Source organism: Odocoileus virginianus, chromosome 15 (assembly GCF_023699985.2).
Source record: "Odocoileus virginianus isolate 20LAN1187 ecotype Illinois chromosome 15, Ovbor_1.2, whole genome shotgun sequence".
NCBI classification, from domain to species: domain Eukaryota; kingdom Metazoa; phylum Chordata; class Mammalia; order Artiodactyla; family Cervidae; genus Odocoileus; species Odocoileus virginianus.
The window spans coordinates 58,325,203-58,350,058 of NC_069688.1; the positions used below are offsets into that span (position 1 = coordinate 58,325,203).

At 36.2% G+C, this 24,856-nt stretch overlaps 1 protein-coding gene across 6 annotated transcripts in view; it reads left to right on the forward strand.

Moving 5' to 3' along the window:
- Positions 1-21,612, forward strand: part of C15H8orf88 (chromosome 15 C8orf88 homolog) — a 29,292-nt gene extending 7,680 nt beyond the window's left edge. For all 6 annotated transcript variants that reach the window (XM_020870028.2, XM_070477420.1, XM_070477418.1 and 3 more), the window contains 5 exons: positions 404-502; positions 3,753-3,826; positions 9,386-9,458; positions 13,302-13,408; positions 21,198-21,612. In XM_020870028.2, the coding sequence (XP_020725687.1) occupies positions 424-502; positions 3,753-3,826; positions 9,386-9,458; positions 13,302-13,408; positions 21,198-21,221 (357 nt within the window). In that variant the 5' untranslated portion in view covers positions 404-423 and the 3' untranslated portion in view covers positions 21,222-21,612. The remainder of the gene's footprint in view (positions 1-403; positions 503-3,752; positions 3,827-9,385; positions 9,459-13,301; positions 13,409-21,197) is intronic.
- Positions 21,613-24,856: the final 3,244 nt, after the last annotated feature.

Below are 24,856 nucleotides of genomic sequence, written 5' to 3' on the forward strand. Positions count from 1 at the left end.
ATAAATTCTTCAGTACCATTTTTCTAGATTCCATATATATGTGTTAGAATATGATATTTATCTTTCTCTTTCTGACTCCCTTCACTCTGTATAGTAGGTTCTAGGTTCATCTACCTCATTAGAACTGACTCAAATGTGTTCCTTTTTATGGCTGAGTAATATTCCATTGTGTCTATTTACCACAACTTCTTTATCCATTCTTCTGTTGATGGACATCTAGGTTGCTTCCCTTTTCTAGCTATTATAAATAGTGCTGCAGTGAGCAGTGGGATACATGTGTCTTTTTCAGTTTTGGTTTCCTCAGGGTATATGCCTCGGAGTGGGATTGCTGGGTCATATGGTGGTAATGTCATTGTTTTGTTAGTATATGTGTTAAAGCAATTTGTATTTTTCCCTCCTAAAGTATGGAACCTCAAGATCTTTATGAAAATGGAAACCAAAAAGTTGATTGGTAAACCGCTTCAACCAGCAAGACCTGTTCGTCATCTGAGTTCTCCCCCTGGTGAGTAATCTGGTATCCACATTTAAAAAATTAATTGGCTAATAGTTCATTAGTATTTGAAAGGCCAAATAATACATAAATATGTATAAAATACATAAATAGTTTATGGTAGATATTTAAAGATAATGAAAACCAATGATCTCTGAAGAATTTAGAAGTATTACCAATGAAAAGGGATTCTTTTTTTATTGAAGTATATAATTGATTTATAATACTGTGTTGGTTTTAAGTGTACAGCAAGGATTCAGTTTTATATATATTTATGTATGGGCTTCCCTGATAGCTCAGTTGGTAAAGAATCTGCCTGCAATGTGGGAGACCTGGTTCAATTCCTGGGTTGGGAAGATCCCCTGGAAAAGGGAAAGGCTACCCACTCCAGTCTTCTGGCCTGGAGAATTCCGTGGACTGTATAGTCCATGGGGTCACAAAGAGTCAGACACAACTGAGTGACTGTCACTCACATGTACATGTATATACATATATATATATTTTAGATTGTTTTTCATTATAGGTTATTACAAGATATTGAGTATAGTTAATTGTGCTATATAGCAAATCCTTATTGCTTATCTGTTTTATGTATAATAGTTTGTTAATCCCATACTCCTAATTTATCCCTCAGCTCCTCCCTTTCCCCTTTGGTAACCATAAGATAGATTGTTTTCTGTGTCTGTGAGTCTGTTACTGTTTTGTCTATAGATTCATTTGTATTATTTTTTAGATTCCACATTTAAATGGTGTCATAATATTTGTCTTTATCTGACTGACTTCACTAAGTATACTATTCTCTAGGTCCATTCATACTGCTGCAAATGGCAGTGTTTCATGCTTTTTATGGCTGAGTAATATTCCACTGTATGTATATACCACATCTTCTTAGGCCAGTCATGTGTTAATGGGCACTTGGGTCGTTTCCATGTCTTGGCTATTATAAATAGTGCTGCTGTGAACATTGGAATGCATGTATCTTTTCAAATTAAAGAGTTTTTCTCTTTTCTGGATACATACTCAGGAGGGGGATTGCTGGATCATAAGATAACTCTAGTTTTTTAAGGAACCTCCATACTCTTTTGCATTGGAGAAGGAAATGGCAGCCCACTCCAGTATTCTTGCCTTGAGAATCCTGTAGATGGAGGAGCCTTGTGGGCTGCTATACATAGGGTCGCACAGAGTTGGACACGACTGAAGCAACTTAGCATGCGTGCATGCCTTGAAGAAGGAAATGGCAACCCACTCCAGTATTCTTGCCTTGAGAATCCTGTAGATGGAGGAGCCTTGTGGGCTGCTATACATAGGGTCGCACAGAGTTGGACACGACTGAAGCAACTTAGCATGCGTGCATGCCTTGAAGAAGGAAATGGCAACCCACTCCAGTATTCTTGCCTTGAGAATCCTGTGGATGGAGGAGCCTTGTGGGCTGCTGTCCATAGGGTCGCACAGAGTTGGACATGACTGAAGCAACTTAGCATGCATGCATGCCTTGAAGAAGGAAATGGCAACCCACTCCAGTGTTCTTGCCTGGAGAATCCCAGGACGGAGGAGCCTGGTGGGCTGCTATCTGTGGGGTTGCACAGAGTCGGACATGACTGAAGTGACTTAGCAGCAGCAGCAGCATACTGTTTTGCATAGTGGCTGCACCCATTTACATTTCCACCAACAGTGATTGGAATTGCTCTCACCAGCAATTATTATTTGTAGATTTTTTCATTATGGCTATTCTGACCTGTGAAGTGGTACCTCATTGTGATTTTGACTTGTGTTAAGAAATGGATTCTTAATGGTCTACTAGTCCATAGTCTACCAGACCAGCAAAGATGGGAAGAACAGTTTTTGCTTAAGAGCAACTCATGGATTTTTTTTTTTAATGTCTCATTTTCATGGTTAACAACTGGCTTATGCTCAGAATGATACTCTTAATGCAAACCATGTCCTGTGATTTTGATCACTGCCGAACAGTCATGCTGGAGAGAGCATTAGCCTTTAATAAAATACCTAATTTAAAAAAATTAATTGCAAAGCAACACTTACAGATTAGGGCTGTGCTTTAGCTGAACAGAAAGTCTTAATTTTTCAGGAAATCTAAAATGAAATTTTCTAAAGTTAAAATATTTTCCCTTGGTCATAATACTAAACTTTTGGACAAATTCTTGAAATACTTCGTATTTAATTCCAAATTGGAATAATAATTTTTTATTTTTTCATTACTAGCTATATATATTTATATTTTACATATATGTGTATAAAAGTTACTTTAATTCTGCTTAGTCCGTATGTTCAACTGAGTAACTGGCTACCTAGAAAAGGGAAAACATAGCACTTTTATTGAACACAAAGATGAAGCAGAAAAGATAGAAATGATACGGTTCCTCAGTCCTCTACTTGTTCTTCCATCTTTGGTTCCTACAAAGAAGATTGTCTACACTTGGGTCATGTTTCCTCTGAAGATGGCCATGACTTAGGACAGACAAAATGAAATGAAGAGATCTTCTGGACCATAGTTTAGCAATGCTGATGTGATTCAGCATTCTTCTGGTACACTGAAGAAGCAGTTGTGTAGGGCCAAGTCTCATTTTGTCCTAAAGCAAAGGAAATAAAACCATTGTCAGCTACTTGTTTCTGTGACTAGCCTTTTTACAGTATCCCTCCCTCCCTCATTTGTACAGATTCCATTTTTCACGGATTCTTTCCCTCGAAGGCTATTTTAGCAGTAGGTAGGAGTGAGCTGGTAGCCCTCATCTCTCATTTCACTATGTCCTCTTAAGATGTGGACAGGAGTAGGGGTTTATTAAGCAGAAAGGTTAGGTAAATCAGAAATTAATTTTAGCATTAAAGCATACTTCTCTATTCTCTGGGAAACTCACATCCCTAAAGAAATCTACTTTTTCTTCAAGACCCAAACTGAATTATTTCCTTTTGTTAAGCCTTAGTTGATATGCCCAAAGCCCAATCTTCTCTCCCCTGGTATCTTCTCTGTACCTGTCACATAACTTATTTTTATTATAATCATTATTTATGAGCTTGTTTTAAAAAATAGGCTATGAATTCTTTTATCTCTGAACTTTTTTCATGTTTATAAACCCATCTCCTAACACAGTAGCTGACATTTCATTGTGTTGAGTAAATGAACTCTCAGAAAACATTTCAAAACAGTGCCTAGCATATCCTAGATGCATAGGGTTTTTTAGGTGGTATTATACCATTTATTGAAGTAATAAGTATTTAAAACAGTTTTTTTTTTCTCTCCTAACAGGAGCAGTATTCCCTTTCAACTTTCAGAATGAATATCCATGCAACACCCAGTACTTACAAAGTGGAGTTAGCAGAGTAAGTCTTAGAAGTTCTAAAAAAATGAAGCATTACAGACTGGAAAGTAGCAGTTGTTAGATGGCTCTTGTGTGGCAGATACTATATTAAATGCATCATATACTTTAAAAAGTTATGATATACTTGAGGCATACACTTAAGAGAATCAACGACTCATTATGCCCATTGCTCACCATTTTCAAATCTCAATATTTTGTTTTATTTTAGAAAATTAAAAGATCCTACATATATAGTTAAAAACCCCTGTATATCCATTTTCTTCCTGTACTTCCCCAGGATAAGTATCCTCAATTTGTCATTGTTTCCATGAATGTATTAGTACTTTTGCTATAACAAACAGACTTGTTTGTATGTGTGTGTGTGTAAAGCTACCACATTTCTTGTTCCATTTTTTTGTTGAGGGGTATGATACTTGTTTATATTCTATAATAGAAATATAAATATTTTATAATAAATGCTATTATATAATAAACATCCATCTATATGTTATATTTTATACATGTTTGAAAGGTCTTCTGCAATATAAACCTGGAGTAGACTTGCTATATACTGTCAGATTACTCTCCAGAATAATTTGTACAAACAATGCATTTAAATACTCTGATTTTTCTACAGCCTTACCTTATTATTGCAAACTTTCACTTTTTTCATGTTTAATGTGTGAGAAATGTATCTTTCTTGGTTTTAATTTTTAATTCTTTATTACTTTGAAAGGCAGCATCTTTTTTTATGTTTAATTTGACCATTTGGATTTTCTCTTTTGTGATATATGACTGCATATTGTTTTCCAATTTTTCTTGGTCTGTGAAAGAATTGTTTACTTTTGTGTGTTTCTTTTTTCAAATTTTAAAATCTTTATGTAGGCATATTATCAATTCTTTTTTTATGATTTCACTTTTTGTGTCATTGTTTATGTAGTCTTCCCTTCCCTAAGCTCAAAAGACATTTTCCCTACATATTCTTCTAAAAAGTTTAAAGTTTTGCCTTAATATTTAGGTGTATAATCTACCTGAAATTAATTTTTATATGATATAAATAGAGTCAATTTTTTTCATATAGTCAGTTGTAAAGTACAATTCATTGAATATTCCTTCCATATAGATTTAGGCCACCTTTACTGTATAAATCTTTATATAAATAGGGACTGCTTCTGGACTTTACTTTTCCATTGATCTATTTGTGTATCTCTGTGTCAGTACCTTGATATCTTAATTATTCTTGTTTTATATAAATTTTTAAGCCATTGTAATGTTTTGTTTAATCTGTCCCAGCAGTTAAAATTTACCTTCTTAATACAGTAAGAATATTGTATAGTATAACAACTCTCTTTGGAGCCCTTGACCTTCTTTTGAAAGCTTTGTAAGTAAAAAGGAGTATGTTAATATTGCAAAACCTTATAAAAAATAAATTAATTAGATTTACTTCTAAGCTTAAAATTTTGTCTGCTTCTTCAAGTGTAATGCAAAAGCTACCAGAACCTATGTCAGAGATATCACATGATTTGTAATGAAGGACACTTGTTACCAACTCTTTGTGTTTTTTAAACCAACTTTGTTAAGGCATAATTTACATACAGTAAAATGAATCCATTCGTTAATGGGTTTTGACAAATATCAATATATACCTCATGTAACCAACCCCACAATGAAGCCATAGAACATTTTCAGCTTCCCCGGAAGTGCTCTTTTATTCCTTTTCAGTCACTTACTGTTTCCACTTCCATTAGTCCGAGTGCTCCCTCCTGCTCCAGGCAACTGCTCATCTGCTTTCTTTAGCTATAAATCAGTTTTGGCTGCTCTAAAACTTCATATAAATGACATCACACAATATATTCTTTGGTGTTAGATTTTTTTTTGCTCAGCATAATGTTTTTGAGATTAAATATTGGTAGTGATTTTCTTTTAAATTTGGAATAGTATTCTGCTGTATGAATATAGGATAGTTTATTTATTATGATAAATATTATGAATAATGCTCTGTAGATAGTTGTGTTCAGGTCTTTGTGTATACATACACACAATAACCAGGAGTGGAATTGATGAATCATGTTAAATCAGTTTAGAAACTGCTAAAATGTTTTCCAGAGTGGTTGTACCACCAGTAGTGTGTGAGTGTCCTGGTTACTTCACATCCTTATTGACACTTGGTATAGTCAGTCTTAATTTTTAGCCATTTTAGTGTGTGAGTAGTTGTATCTCATTGTATTTTATATTTGCATTCTCCTAATGATTAATGAGATTGAGCATTTTATCATGAGTTTATTTGCCATCTGTCTTTTTCTTTTCTTTTTTTCTTTCTGGTGAATTGTCTGTTCAAATCTTTTGCATGTTTTTACTGTTTGGGTTGTATACCTTTCTTTCACTGAATCATGAGAGTTTGTTGACATCAGTATGAGATTTGTTCTTTTAGCAGCTTTCAAGTATGCATTGCAATACTGTCAACTATAGCCATCTTGCTGTACACTAGATTACCTAGATTACCTATCTCTAGGTCCACATCAAATTTTACAGACTGTTGTAGCTTTCTGATAAGTCAGATGATGAAAATTCACTAACTTTATAGTTTTTGAGACTTATTTCTCTTATTCTGGATCCTCTGCATTTCCACAGAAGTTTTAAATGAACCCGTAAATTTCTACCAAAAAGGCTTATTGGAATTCTGATTGTTTGAAAATTAGTTTGAAAAGAATTACCATCTTAATATTGTCTTCTGATCCATAAGCAAAACATTTCTCTCTGTGCTTTGTATTTTTCAGCATAGGGGTCTTGAACTCTTGTCAAACTTATAAGCATTTTGTATTTTTTTATACTATTGTAAGTGGTATTTTTTTTATAAATTTCAAATTCCACATTTTGGATGTTAGAATACGGAAATACTACTGATTTTTGTACATTGACCTTGTTAAACTCACTTCTTAGATCTCATAACCTTTTTATAGCATTTTCCCTCCCATTTTCCTCTATTGTCAGAATTTTACTATGGTTTGTACTATAAATACACAGTACATTGTTACTAATTTTTGCTTTTGTATACTATCTTTTAAAATAATTTTTTAAAATATAAGGATGAATTTTATTTTACCTTCATTTATTCCTTTTCCAGCACTCTTAATTTCTTTATGTAAATCCATGTTTATGTCTGGCATTACCTTCCTTCTGCCTGAACGACTTCTTTTAGTCTGTTCTTTTTTGTTATTACCTCACAAAAATTACTTGAAAACATTGACTTGCTGTTGCTGCTGCTAAGTCACTTCAGTCGTGTCCGACTCTGTGTGACCCCATAGACGGCAGCCCTCCAGGCCTTCTCTGGAAAACATTGACTTAACAACTGCTTATTACTCTCTTTCATGGGTCTGTGGTCTTAGTGGGTTTCAGTGGCCATTTCTCAGTAATGTGGCTGCAGTCAGATAGCGTCTAGGCCTGGAGTGCTTTAAAGTCTTGACGGGATTGGATGGCCCGGTGGCTCACTCACGGCTGGTAGTTGATGCTGGCTCTCGGTTCAGAGTTATCTGCCCTGTAGACTGGAGGCAGCCCCTACAAACGGCCTCCCCAAAGGCCTTGGGCTCTTCACAGCACAGTGTCTGGGCTTCAAGACTGAGGCCTGGAAACCAGCCTGTCATTTTTAGATGGTCATTTTTAGCCTGTCATTTTTAGATTGGTCTTGAGCAGTCACGGATCTTGCTCAGATTCAGTGGAGAGATGAAAGAATGTCAAGAATTTGTGACCATTTTTGATCTGTTTAAGAGTAATATGAATTTCCTTTCATCTGTATTTACCAATTTAAGGACTTTGCCCTTTCCTTTTTTATAGGCTTCATTGTTTTCTAGGAGCTCTTTCATACTACAGAAATTAGCTCTTTAAGAGTATTTTTCCTGTTTAGATTTTGTCTTTTGATATTGTTTATAAATCTTCCTGTTTAAATTTTCACCCTGAAATGGATGTTGATATGAATTTGTCTCTTGTGTGCATTTGTGTAAAATGAGTGAGAGGGGCTGGAAACATTTTTGCTAGAAAATTGAAGAGGCTCAATAGAATACCTGGGCATGCAGATGGGGTATTTTACTGCAAATTGCAACATGCCTTGCCTTGGGGAAAAAAGCCGGGTGTTTATTTTGATTTACTCAAGCCTATTTAACTTTTTTCATTCCCTGAGCTAGCTATTTAGTACCATGCTTTCCAACTCAAGGCTGCTTTTCTTCAATAAACACACATCTTTCAGTCGTCATCCAGTTCTACCTCCTGTTAACCCTATAAGTATTGTTTTTGCATCATTTCCCATGTAAAGCCTTTCCTGAAATTTTTAAGTCAGATTTGATGCCCCTTCCTCCCATTGTACTTTCTGCATATCTTTATTTAGAGAACTTCTCAAGTTTTATTATGATTTAGTATTTTATTGTTCTGCCTACCTTTTAGTTTATGAGTCCTCCAAAAATGAATCCTGGGCTGTTGTGTTCATCTTTGTCTTCCCAATACAAAGCACACTGTCAGTCATGTAACAAGCACTTTGTTTTTGATAAATGAGTGGGTTTAAAAAGTCTACTGCTGCCCACTTGGTGCCTTTACAAGAATTAGAAGAGGAACAGAAAATTATACAAAAGTGTGCAGATTTTGTTAAAAGAATATAATTTGCTGCCAGCTGGTAGGAAATCTGCTATATCCATGCTGTGAGTGGTACCCCTTCAGATGCACATCCTTAATAACTATATGCAGTAGCCATCAGTTTCAAAAGCTATCTCAACTACCTCTTACCTGTGTACTTTGGGATTTGTTACTAAATACTTTTTGTCTTGATTTCCCTTGCCTGTAGTACAGTGATTGTAATGCTTGCCTTATTTCCTTGTAAGACTATGACAATTAAATGAGATAAGACAATTAAATGAGGTAAGACACTTTAGAAAATTTTAGTAGGTGCATTTTCTTAAATACTATGAAAGATTTGAAATTATCTCCATTTTCAGTGGCTAATATGTGCAGGCATGATAGAATAAATTTACTGTTTTTCAGTGTTATTCAGATATGTTGACAAATACAAATTGAATACACTTAGGCTATACAACATGGTTTGTTTTAAAGGTATATAACCTGATGATTTAATATACATATGCATTGTGATATGATTACCACAATCAAGTTAACTTGTATTATGGAAACACAAGAGATCAAAATAGCCAAAGCAACCTTGAGAAAGAAATATGGAGTCGGAGGAATTAAGCACCCTGACTTCAGACTATACTACAAAGCTATAGTCATCAAAACAGTATTGTACTGTCACAAAAACAGACATATAAATCAATGGAACAGGGTAGAAAGCCCAGAGATAATCCCAGGCACCTGTAGTCACTGAATCTGTGGCAAAGGAGGCAAGACTATGCAGTGGAGAAGAGACAGTCTTTTCAATAAATGGTACTGGGAAAACTGGACAGCTGCACATAAAAGAATGAAATTAGAATACTCCCTAACAACGTGTGCAAAAATAAACTCAAAATGGATTAAAAACAAAGTGTTATATAAAATTTTAAAACCTTAGCTAAAAAGTGTATTTTTTTTCTTCTATAAATAGTGTAAGACGAATGGAATGCAAGCCTTTTCTCAAGGTCTTAATGAACAACAACATCATTCTCCAGTTAAAAAAGGTAAATTTTTACCATAATTACCAATTTTCATAAGAGATTCTTAGCATTCATGTACAGTTAATATTTGCTTACCTGCAAACCTTATGTACATTAGAAATTTTATTATATTCTTTTGGTTGATTTCTGTATATTACAAATTATAGGTTTGACTGCTTTAAAGAGGAGACTATCATTACAGTGACAAACAAGATAGAAGTTGATTTCTATATCTTCTGTAATATGTAAAATTTTAAGCTGGTATATTAATTCTGTTCTGTGAAGTTGCTACTAGCCCCAGTATTAAACTGTCCTACGGTTTTACCATCTTTAATACATGGCTTCTATCTTACTGCCCAAGATGAATGCCTCTGCTCCAGCCATCACATTCTCTTTCTAGCCATCAGGAAGGAAGTAGGGAGGAAGAAGATTCTTAAAACTATGACTCAGAAGTTGCGTATATAACTTCCACTTAATGTCTCATTGGCTGGAACTTAGTCATGCTGTACAAAGCAGACTGGAAAATGTAACCTTTAGCTTTGCAACCAGCTCACTTTATCACAGAAGCAGAAAGGAAGAACTGCTCTTGGGGAAAACCCATAGTCTCTCCCACACCAGCTACTTTTTAGTAAAATAAAGGTTTTTATTAATGTAGTTTCCAAATTTTGTCAACCAGTCTGTATATGTAATTTATATGTAATTAAACCCTGTTAACATTTTCTTCTAGTACTTAACTCCGTATTCTAAATAAAATATTTAAATTGTTTCTATATTTTTCATTTCTATATTATATTTTGAAAACCTCTTTTGGAAGATGAGGCCTTATATCTTCCACATCAGTCCCCTCATTTCTTCAGCTCTTCTATCTACCCCCTCTCCACCATATAGTTACTTAAGTTTCAGTTAGAGTATCATCACTCTTTATATTATATATAACTGTGTAATTTCAGTAGCCTAGCTGAAAGGTACATACCTGATTCATAAAATCCATCCTTTTTTCTGGAGCTCATGTTCACCTTGTTTTTCTATGTAACTGTTGTTAATTTTGCCATCAACTGATGGCAAACTCCAGCAACTCTGCCACACTTATCTATATTTTCCTTATGGTAAAATGTATGAATTGGTATTTTTTCCCCTGGAGATGACTTTTCTTTTAGACTGCTCCATTGTCTGGTTCCAGTACGGATTAATTCCTCTTCAGTACTGCTCTGAAACTGTTGTCCTGGAATGAATTTTACTGTTTTTATCTGGAGACATCCTCTTTACAATCCTTAGGTTTCTTTTTTCATCTCTTTTATTGAAGTAAAACTCATTATTTAAGCCATTATAAATGTACAGTATCATGTAACCATCAGTTCAGTTCAGTTGATCAGTCGTGTCTGATTCTTTGTGACTGTATGGACTGCAGCACTCCAGCCTTCCCTGTCCATCAACTCCCGGAGCTTACTCAAACTCATGCCCATCAAGTTGGTGATGCCATCTAACCATCTCATCCTCTGTTGTCCCCTTCTCCTCCTGCTTTCAATCTTTCCCAGCATCAGGGTCTTTTCAAATGAATCAGTTCTTTGTATCAGGTGGCCAAAGTATTGGAACTTCCCAGCTTCAGCATCAGTCCTTCCAATGAATATTCAGGACTGATCTCCTTTAGGATGGACTGGTTGGATCTCCTTGAAGTCCAAGGGAGTCTCGAGAGTCTTCTCCAACACCACAGTTCAAAAGCATCAATTCTTCAGTGCTCAGCTTTCTTTATAGTCCAACTCTCACATCCATACATGACTACTGGAAAACCATAGCCTTGACTAGACGGACTTTTATTGGCAAAGTAATGTCTCTGCTTTTTAATATGCTGTCTAGGTTGGTCATAGCTTTTCTTCCAAGGAGCAAGTGTCTTTTAATTTCATGGCTGCAGTCACCATCTGTAGTGATTTTGGAGCCCCCCCCAAAAAGTCTCTCACTGTTTTCATTGTTTCCCCATCTATCTGCCATCATGGACTGGATGCCATGATCTTAGTTTTTTGAAGTTGAGTTTTAAGTCAAGTTTTTTAAGGACAGACTTTTTGGCATAGTCGGGGAGGGAGAGGGTGGGATGATATGAGAGAGTAGCATTGAAACATATACATTACCATATGTAAAATAGATAGCCAGTGGGAACGTGCTGTATGATGCAGGGAACCCAACGCCTGTGATCAGTGACAGCCTGCAGGTGTGGGGTGGGGATGGAGGTGGGAAGGAGTTTTAAGAGGGAGGGAACATATGTATATTTATGGCTGATTCCTGTTGATATATGGCAGAAATCATCACAATATTATAACATAAATATCCTCCAGTTTTAAAACCACAAAATATTTTAAAAAGAAAAGAAAACAGCTGAATAGCCAAATAAGCAGGCAGATACATGAAGCAAAGTCTTGAAGGGACCCGAAGTGCAAGAGTTTCTTCCCCACAGATTTGATAATATCACTCTTCTGGTAGATGGATGTGTTCACCCACCCGGAAACTTTCCAGACCCTGAACTTTTTTTCTTAAACAGGTTTGTTTTAAAATTTTCGTTTATTTATTTTTCACTGTGCTGGGTCTTCACTGCTGCATGGGCTTTTCTCTCTGCGGCAAGCTCGGTCTGCTCTCGAGTTGCAGTGCGTAGGCTTCTAGTTGCGGGGATTCTGTCGTTGCTGAGCACGGGCTCCGAGGTGCAGGGGCTTCAGCAGTTGTGGCTCCCAGTCTCCGGAGCACAGACTCAGTAGTTGTGCACGGGCTTAGTTGCTCCACGGGCTGTGGGATCTTCCTGGGTTAGAATTAAGCCCACATCTGCTGCATTGATGGGTGGATTCTTTAACACTGAGCCACCAGGGAGTCCCCCAAACCTTGTAATTTGGGGATTTTCTTGGGGGCTTCATCACATAGGCACAATCTATCTTTAACTCAATCTGCAACCCCTGTCCCCTTCAGAGGATATAGTTTTGTGGCTGAAAGGTCCACGCTTCTCATCATTGCTTGGTCTTTTAGCTGACCAACCACTACCCAGGATCCCACCAAGAATCATCTCACTAGAACAGAAGACCAAATCACCCAGAAATTTTTAAGGAATTTAGGAGCTCTGTGTTAGGAGTCCAGGGTCAATAAAGAAATATTAGAATGAAAGATGCTCTTAGTGTTCTTATCACTTAGGAAATTAAAAGGAAAAGAATCTCTGTACCAGGAACCAGAGCAATATATAGTCTTTATTTCACAATATGGAAATCTCGGTTGCCAGTCCTTTTCTGTTACATTTTAAAAATTACAGCTCCACTATTTCTGGCCCAGAAAATGTCCAGTATAGACCAAGACAGTGATAGTCTCTAATGAGAAATCTGCAGGTATTTGAATCATTGTTCCCTTTAAAGTTAGGGATCCTATCTTGGAGCTTTGTCACCATTACCTCAAATAGTCCTTGATTCACAATAGGTATACAATAGATATTTCTTGAATTCATGTTGATTGTATAAATTTTTCACAAGTTAATTCAAAAACATAAAGATAGGCTTATTAGAGTTCCACTTTGGCAGGATATGAATTGCCCAATAGGTATTATACCTGCTATATTTTATAAGATTTCTCTACTGCTTGTGAATAACCATATTAAAGAAGCCATGCATTTCCAATGTTCTGAAATTTTTCCATGGCTAATTGGCTTTGTTTCCATGTAAAAGGAAGATGGGAGGCAGTAGATGTTTGTCAGAGTTTATGCTCCTCCCTTCTCCTTTATGTTAAAAACTACTTACATTTTATAAAATAATGGACTGATAACGGACATCTAGTGAGAAAGGAGTCAAAGGTGCTCTGAGAGACTCTGTGCTTTATAACATTACGTTTGATGTTCCCTATCTACAGAGAGAATCAAATACAGCAGAGATTTCCTGTTGAAGCTCTCAAGTGTTTCCATCTGCAGGAAAAAACCAGACTTTCTACCTGATCATCCTATTGTCCTTCAGAAACCAGTAAGCATTTTCTAATTTTGTATCATTTTAAATATATACCAGAGATTTCCATATTATTTTAATTCTAAAATATTTGCCTTTTAAACATTTTTAATCTTTCTCATTGTGAAATATAATTCAGAAAAGTACATAAATCTAAATATATGACCAATTATGTAACTAATCACCACTCTTGTCAACAAATAGGATGGAATTACATTTTAGGGAATAATTTTCTGTTGAAAGGTCATGGAAGGAGATCCTACATTATCTTCTAAAAGTCTTATTGTTTTGTTTTTCAACTAACTTATGATTGGTTTTACTATAGGTTGTGAGATACACAGGTGATCTTACTATATATTATGAGATACAGATGAAGTTTTATTTTTTACTGCATGGATATCCAGTCATCCTAGCAATATCTAGCAGAATATCTGCCATCTAGTTTTATGTTTATGTGTGGTCTGTTTACAGGCTATCTGTCCTGTTCAGGTACTTTTTTATACAGTAGAACAACATGTTCTGCAACATGACTTTGCTGTTTCTTTGCCTTTATTTTTTTGAAACATTTTGTTGTGTATAGTCAATTAACAATGCTGTGGTAGTTTTAAGTGGCTAGTAAAAGGACTCAGCCATACATATACATATATTCACTCTCCCACAAACTCCCCTCCCATCCAGGCTGCCACATAGCACTGAGAAGAGTTCTCTGTGCTAAACAGTAGGACCTTGTTGGTTATCCATCGTAAATATAGCAGTGTGTACATGTCGATCCCAACTTCCCTAACCACCCCTTACCCCATCTTCACCCCACTGGCAGCCATAAATTTTTCTTTAAGTTTGTTAGTCTGTTTCTGTTTTGTAAAGTTCATTTGTATCATTTCTTTTTGGATTCTCATATAAAGGATGTCATATGATATTTCTTCTTCTTCTCTGTCAGTTACTTCACTATTGACAATCTCCAGGTCCATCCATGTTACTGCACATGACATTGTTTCTTTATTTTAATGGCTGAGTAGTAGTCCATTGTATATATGTTCCACATCATCTTTACCCACTCCTCTATCACCAGACAGTTAGGTTGTGTCCATGTCTTGGCTGTTGTAAACCCTGCTGCACTGAACGTTGAGGTGCATTCATCCTTTCAGACCATGATTCTCTCTGAATGTATGCCCAGGAGTGAGACTGTAGGGTCACATGGCAGCTCTTGTTGCTGTTGTCCGGTCGCTCAGTCCTGCCTGATTCTGCAACCCCATGGACGGCAGCCATCCAACCGTCTCATCCTCTGTCATCCCCTTCTCCTCCTTCCTTCAGTCTTTCCCAGCATCAGGGTTTTTTCTAATGAATCGGCTCTTTGCAGCAGGTGACCCAAGTATTGGAGCTTCAACTTCAGCATCCGTCCTTCCAATGAATATTCAGGGTTGACTTCCTTTAGGATTGACTGGCTTAATCTCCTTGCAGTCCAAGGGACTGTCAAGAGTCTTCTCCAACACCACAGTTCAAAAGCATCAATTCTTCAGCACTCAGCCTTCTTTATGGTCCAACTCTCACATCCATACGTGACTCCTGGAAAACCATAGCTTTGACTATATGGACCTTTGTTGGCAAAGTAATGTCTCTGTTTTTTAACATGCTGTCTAGGTTTGTCATAGCTTTTTCTTCCAAGGAACAAGCATCTTTTAATTTCATGGCTGCAGTCCCCATCTGCAGTGATTTTGGAGCTGAAGAAAATAAAATGTGTCACTGTTTCCCCATCTATTTGCCATGAAGTGATGAGACCAGATGCTACTTTTAGTCTTTTAAGGAACCTCCATACTGTTCTCCATTAGGGCTGTACCAATTTATATTCCTACCAACATTTCAGTGTGGATTATTGATAATAGCCATTTTGACGGGTGTGAGGTAATACCTCGTTGTATTTTTGGTTTGCATTTCTCTAGTAACTAAGCGATGTTGAACATCTTTTCATGTGTTTGTTGGCCATCTGTATGTCTTCTTTGGAGAAACATCTATTTAGGTCTTCTGCCCATTTTTTGTTGGGTTGTTTGTTTTGATGACATTAAGCCTTGTGAGCTGTTTGTACATTTTAGAGACCCTTGCTGGTCACATTATTTGCAAATATTTTATCCCAATCTGGGGTTGTCTTTTAACTTTGTTTTCTGGTGTTCTTTGCTGTGCAAAAGCTTTTCAGTTTAATTAGATCCCATTTGTTTATATTTGTTTTCATTTCCATTATTATGGGAGATGGAATGAAAAAGATATTACTGAGATTTATGAGTATTCTGCCAATATTTTCCTTTGGGAGTTTTATTCTGTCTGGTCTCATATTTAGGTCTTTAATGCATTTTGAGATTTTTTTTGTGTATGTGTTAAAGAATGACCTAATTTCATTTTTTGACATATAGCTGTCCAGTTTCTCCAGCATCCTTTGTTGAAGAGACTGTCTTTTTCCCGGTGTGTGGTCATCCCCTTTCTCACAGATGAATTGACCGTAGGTGCGCGGGTTTATTTCCGCTTTCTGTCCTGTGGCGTTGACCTGTTTTCCTGTGTGCGGTGCTGCGCTGCTGTGACTGCTGCGTCTGCGATGCGGTCTGAAGTCAGCACCTGACACCTCCAGCCCTGCTTCCCTTTCGCAAGGTCGCTTTGGCCATCTGGGGTCTTTTGTGTCTCTGTACAAAATGTAAGATTTTTTGTTCTAATTCTGTGAAAAATGCCATTAGTGATTTAATAGGGATTGCATTGAGTTTGTAGATTGCCTTGGGTAGTATAGTCATTTTGACAATATTGATATTCCCATTCCATGAACATGGTATGTTTTCCCTTCTGTTTGTGTCTTCAGTTTCTTTCACTGGCATCTTATAGTTTTCAGAATACAGGCCTCTGTCTCTTTAGGTAAGTTTATTCCTAAGTATTTCATTCATTTTTCTACAGTGATAAATTGGGTTGTTTCTTGAATTTCTAGTTCTCATCTTTCATTGTTAGGATATAGAAATGCAGTGGATTTCTGTGTATTAATTTTGTGACCTGCAGGTTTATCACATTCATTTATGAGCTCCAGTAGTTTTTTGGTAGAATCTTTAAGATATTCTATGTATAGGGTCATGTCATCTGCAAACAGTGAGAAGTTTAACTTCTTTTCCAATTTGAATTCCCTTTATTTTTCTTGTCTGATTGCTGTAACTCAGACTTCCAATACTGTGTTGAATAAACTTGGTGAGAGTGGACATCCTTGTCTTACTCGTGGTTTTAGAGGAAATGTTTTCAACTTTTCACCATTGAGTACAATGTTAGTTGCAGATTTGACGTATATGGTGTTTATTATATTGAGGTATACTCAATCTATGCCCACTCTCTGAAGAGTTTTTATCATAAATGGGTACTGAATTTTGTCAAAAGATTTTTCTGCATCTATTAAGATGATTGTATGGTTTTTATTCTTATATGGTATATCAAATTGATTGATTTGTGTATACTGAAGAATCCTTGCATTCCTGGAATAAATCCCACTATAGGTCATGATGTATGATCCTTTTAATGTGTTGTCGAATTCTTTTTGCTAGGATTTGTTGAGGATTTTTGCATCTGTGTTCATCAGTGATTTTCTTTTCTTACGGTGTCTGTCTGGTTTTGGTATTATGGTGATGCTGGCCTCATAAAATGAGTTTGTGAGCTTTCTTTCCTCTGCAATTTTTGGAACAGTTTCAGAAGGATAGGGATTAGCTCTTCTCTACATGTTTAATAGTATTCACCTCTGAAGCCATCCAGTCCTTGACTTTTGTTTGTTAGAAGTTTTTTTTTAATGACAGTTTCAGTTACAGTTCTTTGATTGGTCTGTTCATATTTTTTGTTTTTTTCCTGGTTCAGTCTTGAGAAGCTCTACCTTTCTAAGAATTTTTCCACTTCTTCCAGGTTGTCCATTTTATTGGCATGTAGTTGATTGTAGTAATCTCTTAATGATCCTTAGTATTTCTGTGGTGACAGTTGTCACTTCTCATTTTCTTTTCCAACTGTATTGATTTGAGTTTTCTCCTTTTTTTTTTTCCTTGATGAGTATGGATAAAAGTCTATCAAATTTGTTTGTCTTTTCAGAGAATCAGCATTTAGTTTCATCATTCTTTGCTATTATTTTCTTTGTCTCCATTTATTTCTGCTCTGAACATTATGATTTTTTCCTTCTATTAACTTTAGGTTTTGTTTGTTCTTTCTCTAGTTGTTTTAGTTGTAAGGTTAGGTTGTTTATTTGACATTTTTCTTATTTCTTGAGGTAAAATTGTATTACTATAAACTTCTATGTTAGAACTGCTTTTGCAGGATCCCGTATGCTTTAGATCATTGTGCTTTCACTTTCATTTGTCTTTAGGCATATTTTATTTCTTTTTTGATTTATTCAGTGACCCATTGTTTAGTAACATATGGCTTAGCTTCCTCCTGTTTGTATTTTTATAATTTTTTTTCTTGTGGTTCACTTCTAATCTCATTGTGCTGTGATCTGTGATTGGATAAATACTTGATATGACTTTATTTTCTTAAGTTTATCAAGGCTCACTTCACATGGCTCAGCATGTGGTCAGTCCTGGAGAATGTTCTGTGTGCACTTCAGCTTCTGCTTCTGTGTGTTCTGCTGCTTTAGGAGGGAGGTTTTATAAATATCAGTTAAATGTATCTGGTCTAACGTGTCATTAACCCTGTGTTTGTTTATTGATTTTCTGTCTGGATGATCTCTCCATTGATGAAAGTGGGGGAGTTAAAGTCCTCCAGTATTATTGTGTTACTGTCAATTTTTTTCCTTTATGGATGTTAGTATTTCCATTATATATTGAGGTGCCCCTGTGTTAGATGCATATATTTAACAATTGTTACATCTTCTTAGATTGATCCCTTTATCATTAGGAAGTATCTTTTTTTGTCTATTATAACAGTCTTTGTTTTAAAGTCAATTTTTCTGATATGAGTATTGATAATTCCATTTTCTTTTGATTTCCATTTGTGTGATAAACCTTCTATCCCCTCACTTCCCCTGTGTTTGTGTTTCTAGGTCTGAGGTTGGTCTCTTATAGACAGCATATATACTTGTCTTGTTTTTGTATCCACCCTACCAGTCTTTGTCTCTTCACTGGCACACTTAATCTGTTTACATTTATGGATAATTATCAATATGTATATTTCCATTGCCATTTTCTTAATTATTTTGGGTTTGTTTTTGTAGGCCTTTTTTCTTCCCCCCTCTTTTGTTCTCTTGTAGTTTGATGACCATCTTTATTGTTATGTTTGGGTAGCTTTTTCTTTCTGTCTTCGGATTTCCAGAAGGTCTTGGGATAGGAAATGACAACCCACTCCAGTATTCTTACCTGGAAAATCCCATGGACAGAGAAGCCTGGCAGGCTACAGTCCATGGGGTTGCAGAGACTCAAAAACAGCTGAGCAACTGAGCACACATGAAGTTTTTTTAGTTCATTTTGTTTTTAATTAATTGAAGGATAATTTCTATACACAATTTTGTTGTTCTCTATCAAACATCAACAAGAATCAGTCATAGGTACACCCATGTCCCCTCCCTCCTAAGCCTCCCCCCATCTCCCTCCCCATCTCACCCTCTAGACTGTTGCAGAGCCCCTGTTTGGGTTCCCTGAACCATACAGCAAATTCCCGTTGGCTGTCTGTTTTACACATGGTCATGTAAGTTTCCATGTTCGTGTCTCCATACATCCCACACTCTCCCTCCTCCCCTGCCCCCATGTCCTTAGGTCTCTCCTCTATGTCTTGTTTCTCCATTGCTGCCCTGGAAATAAATTCTTCAGTATCATCTTTCTAGATTCCATATATATGCGTTAGTATATGATATTTATATTTCTCTTTCTGGCTTACTTGCACCACAGCTTCTTTATCCATTCATCTGTTGATGGGTATCTTGGTTGCTTTTCATGTGCTAGCTATTATGAATAGTGCTGCAATGAACATTGGCGTACATATGTCCTTTTGCAATTTTGGTTTCCTCAGGGTATATGTTTAGTAGTGGGATTGCTGGGTCGTATGTTGGTTTTATTCCTAGTTTTTTAAGGAAGTTTTGATATAACAGTACCTATATCTACAAGTTTGGGTTTTTTTTTTTAAGTTGGTACTCTCTTTCCCCCTTAGAGGAATTCCTGTAACATTTGTTGCAAAGCTGCTTTGGTGCTTTTGTTTATCATTTTATTTGTCCTAGCTTTTGTTGGCCTGTAAAACTTTTGATTTCTCCATCAACTCTGAATGAGAGCTTTCCTTGGTAGATTATTCTTGGTTATTCCCTATTACCACTTAAAATATATCATGCCACTCCCTTCTGCTTGCAGAGATTCTTCTGAGAATTGAACCTATAACCTTATGGGAGTTCCTCTTGTATATTTTTTGTCCTTTTTCCCTTGTTGTTTTAATATTTTATGTTTGTCCTTGATTTTTGTCAATTTCATTACTATGTGTCTCAATGTGTTCTTCCTCAGGTTTATTCTGTCTGGGACTCTGTGCTTCCTTGACTTGATTGACTGTCTCCTTTCCCATATTACACAATTTTTTGACTGTAATCTTTTCAAATATTTTTTCAGGCCTTTCCCTTTCTCTTCTTCTAGGACCCCTGTGATTTGAATGTTGGTGTGTTGCATATTGTCACAGAGGTCTCTGAGACTGTCCTCATTTATTTCATCCTTTTTTATTCTGCTCATCAGCAGTTATTTTCACCATTCTTTCAACTCACTTACCCATTCTTCTGCCTCAGTTATTCTGCTGTTGTTTCCTTCTAGTGTATTTTATATTTCAGTTATTGTATTTATCTCTGTTTGTTCTTTAGTGCTTTTGCTTAGTTGCTTCAGTTGTGTTTGACTCTTTGCAACCCCAGGGGCTGTAGCCCACCAGGCTCCTCTGTCCATGGAATTCTCCAGGCAAGAATATTGGAGTGGGTTGCCATGTCCTTCTCCAGGAGATCTGCCCGACCCAGGGATCAAACCAGGTCTCCTGCATTGCAGGCAGATTCTTTATTGGCTGAGCTTTCGTGTAACATTTCTTGCATCTTCTCAATTTGCCTCCATTCTTTTCCCCAGATCCCAGGTCATTTTCACTGTCATTATTCTGAATCCTTTTTCTGGAAGGTTGCCTATCTCCACTGCATTTAGATTTTTTTGGAGAGGTTTTATCTTGTTCTTCATCTGTTTATGATCCTCTCCCTTTCTTGTTTTAACTTTCTGTGGTTATGGTTTTTGTTTTAGAGGCTGCAGGATTGTAGTTCTTTTTGCCTCTGCTGTCTGCCCTCTGGTGAATGAGGCTACTTAGGAGGCTGTGCAAGCTTCCTGATGGGAGGGACTGGTGGTGGTTAGAACTGGATCTTGGTATGGTTAGCAGGGGCCATGCTCACTAAAGCTTTAATTTGCTTTTCTGCTGATGGTTGGGGCTGTTGTCCCATGAGAGATGTTGTCCCTCACTGTTAGCTGTTTGGCCTGAATCTACCCAGCCTTGGAACCTACAGGGTTCACTTTATTTTGGACAAATGATATACACTCAAATCGAGTTTACTTTTGTTTTTTGCATTAATAACATTGTTAAAAAATTAGGTACTACAGAAACAGAGCTGGTTTGGAATATAATCTGTGTTAAAATGAATTGCATATGTTCTTCTATGAAAAACTGTTTTATTTGACAAATGCCGGTTACTTTAATAGTTTCTATAGAAACATGCATTTAGATCTGCAAACAGTAAGCCACAGAACTTGTTCAATAAAATAATTATTAAAAGCTACATTCATTCAACCTAATTGGTAAATTAACATTTTCTTCTTTATTACAGGAAAACAACCAAAGCTTTAAGTAGCATTTTAGGAACATACGTATTTGAAGATAAAGAATTATTCATTTTCTATTTTGGACACCTGCAAATGAAGTGGATCTAGTAACAATAACTGTAATGGACTGTGCCAATTCAATTTATTTTTAATTTTGATGGTTGGGTATTTGGTTTCTCCTAAAATGAGAAAGAGATTTTAAAACTTAAAAATTTTCTAATCATTTTCAGCTTTGTAGGCAGTTTCCTGAATAAATTGGGAAGTAACACTGGAAAGTAAGAATTTGGTTAGTGAAATGGGAAGACTGTGTATTTATAATTTGAATGCTACTTTCAATTTTTTGTTTTTCACCACTTGTAATAATGGAATGGAAATGTAAGCTGTAAAGATTCACAAATATAAAGTATTTGCTACGATGTATATATGATACATAATTTCTTGTTGCTTTAAAGTTGCTTTTGTTCTGTTTCCCACTGATTTCATACTAGCACTTGAAAGGATCTTTATAATCTCCCTAGAGGCTTAGAATAATTCAGGATGTTCAATGAACAGTTCTCAGTGACAGGAGGTAAAATATTTTAAGAGGTATTTCTTTTCAAATATATGATTGATCTCTAGGTTTGTGATAATAACAACATTGTCTAAGATTCTTTTATTTCCAAAAGAGGAATAACTGAGGCATTTGCAAATAATTGAGGTGCATTAAATTTCAATTCTGTAATTTCTTATAGCAAGAACATGTATGGATGAAGAATCTGGGGGTTTAAACTTAAAGCTCCTAGAAATTTTATACAATAAATCTGCAATTTGTCATTCTGGATATTACTCTTCTTTAAAAAAAAAGTTCTAGTGCAATGTCACAGATACTGAAAATTGCTGATATAAAGGTAAGTGTAAACTCTCCCTGGTTTGAATCTCTCGGATCCCTGGGTCCATTGGCAAGGAATCCAAGGACATCATTTGTCAGAAAGTTTATCATAAACTGCATGCTGAACTCCTAAAACCATGACCTTTTTCTTCTCATGTCTTTGGGCTTGTTACCCGGATTCAAACTTTAGTCCAAGGTTTCCCATCTTGGTCTTTATTATACTACTTTTCACTATTTTGTTCCCCAGAAAAAGATTGCTCTTTAAATAGGAAAAAAAGCCTTTACTAGCCATAAATTTATTGGTTTACTTAAAAATGAGTTTAAACCTACGGTCCAATTTTTTTCACTTGTTTTTGCCCTATTATTTCTGTTTATATCATAGGTTCTAGTATTTATATGTGTATGATACACACACACTGTCACATATATACACAAAACTACATGTAATTTATAGAAGAGCTAGGGTCATCTCAATAAAAATGGTAATAAAAAAGACTTACCATATAATTAACTTGGTTTGCTTTATTATTTACCTATTCTTAGAGGCTATTGACTCTGCTTAAAAAACGTGATAGAACCTATTCCAATTTGGAATCTAAAGTGCCCTTTACTTAGCACTGTTACTGAGGGCAGAACCCTTTTAAAGTCATACTACCATTCCACTTGGAAACTACCTAGTATCCAAAGGATTTGATGGATTTTCTGAATCTACTGAAATGGACCAGCCAGAACAATATATTGATTGGCTATAATTTGTACTTTTGTAATCATTTATAACCAACATTTTCAAGAAGAGTTTGTATATCAGAAGTCCCCAAGGTTTCAAACTCTTTTGATCCTTTCTTACTGTATATAATCAGAGTGAGACTGCAGAGACTGTTTTATTATCTCTTTGCCTTTGTACATATGTATAGCGTATTTAAATAATCATTGTATATCTCTATTCATATTGTTCTTTGCTTTGTATATAAATTAAAAGAGTTGAGCCAGGTGTTGTTTCATAGTGTTTTCACATTTAGAAATAGCCACACACATACACAATATGACTATGTATGTCAGTATTCACTACCTACTTCTAGTAGAAGCTATGGAAAATTCTTTAATTTTATTTGGTTTGATTGAGGGTATATAAAGTTCTTTGTTAGACTTTATATTAGTTTATGTTATATAAATTTTTACATTTAAAAAGTAAAATTTTAGTTTAACCTTTCTTTTTGTCTGAGTTATCTAACAGTTAAAAAAATAGGAAAAATTCACTTTATATTTGCTTCCCAGAGGACCTGTAGTTTCAAAGGAATTTGGACTAGAGAATAACATAGTAACAAATTTCTATATACATTGAATTTTCATTAGCATTATTTAGCAGAATAAAGAAATTATATTTAAAATATTTCATTTATGAGCTTGTACAGCAGAGTATATAAGGTACATAGTCTTAGTTGATCTAGTGATGCTGAGATAGTCATTCTAGGGTTGAAACTGTAAAATAGATGTTTTTTGTCCACTACATATTTTATTATTTCCCTGAAGTTTTATACATATTTTATAATTCTTTGTTCACTTAGCTTAAAGTTTTGGTTTTAAAATATTTGAAATTATTGTTGTTGTTTAGTCACTAAGTCATGTCTGACTCTCTGAGACCTCATGGACCTGCATCCTAGTTTCTTCTGTCCACTATCTTCAAGAGTTTGCTCAAAACCATATTCATTGAGTCGGTGTTGCTATCTAACCATCTCATCCTCTGTCACCCCCTTCTCCTTTTGCCTTCAATCTTTCCCAGCATCAGTCTTTCCAATGAGTCGGAGCTTTGCATCAGATGGCCAGAGTACTGGAGCTTCAGCAACAGTCCTTCCAATGAATATTCAGGGTTGGTTTCCTTTAGTATTGACTGGTTTGTTCTCCTTGCTGCCCAAGGGACTCTCATGAGTCTTCTCTACCACAGTTTGAAGGCGTCAATTCTTCAGTACTCAGCCTTCTTTATGGACCAACTCTCAGATCTGTGCATGACCCCTGGAAAAACTACAGCTTTGACTATACAGACCTTTGTTGGCAAAGTGATGTCTCTGCTTTTTAATACGCTGTCTAGGTTTGTCATAGCTTTCCTTCCAAGGAACAAGTGTCTTTTAATTTCATGGCTGCAGTCACCATCTGCAGTGATTTTCGAGCCCAAGGAAAGAAAGTCTGTCACTGCTTCCACTTTTTCTCCTTCTATTTGCCATGAAGTGATGGGATCAGATGGGATCATGATCTTAGTTTTTTGAATGTTGAATTTTAAGCCAGCTTTTTCACTCTGCACTTTGACCCTCATCAAGTGGCTCACTTTCTGCCTTTGGAAGAGTATCATCTGCACATCTTAGGTTATTGATTGTTTCTCCGGGCAGTGTTGATTCCAGCCTGTGACTCGTCCAGCCCAGCGTTCCCCATGATGTGGTCTGCATAGGAGCTAAACAGCAGGTGATAGCATACAGCGTTGTCCTCCTCCTCCCCAGTTTTGAACCAGTGTGTTGTTCCATGTCTGGTTTCAACTGTTGCTTCTTGTACTGTATACATGTTTCTCAGGAGACAGGTGATGTGGTCTGATCTCTTAAAGAGATGGGAATGTCTTTAAGAATTTTGCATAGTTTGTTGTGATCCACACAGTCAAAGGTTTTGTGCTGGTGGTGGTTTAGTCGCTAAGTCGTGTCCGACTCTATAGCGCACCAGGCGGCTCTGTCCCTGGGATTCTCCAGGCAAGAAGACTGGAGTGGGCTGCTGTTTCCTTCTCCAGGGGCAGTCAGGGCTTTACTGTCGTCAGTG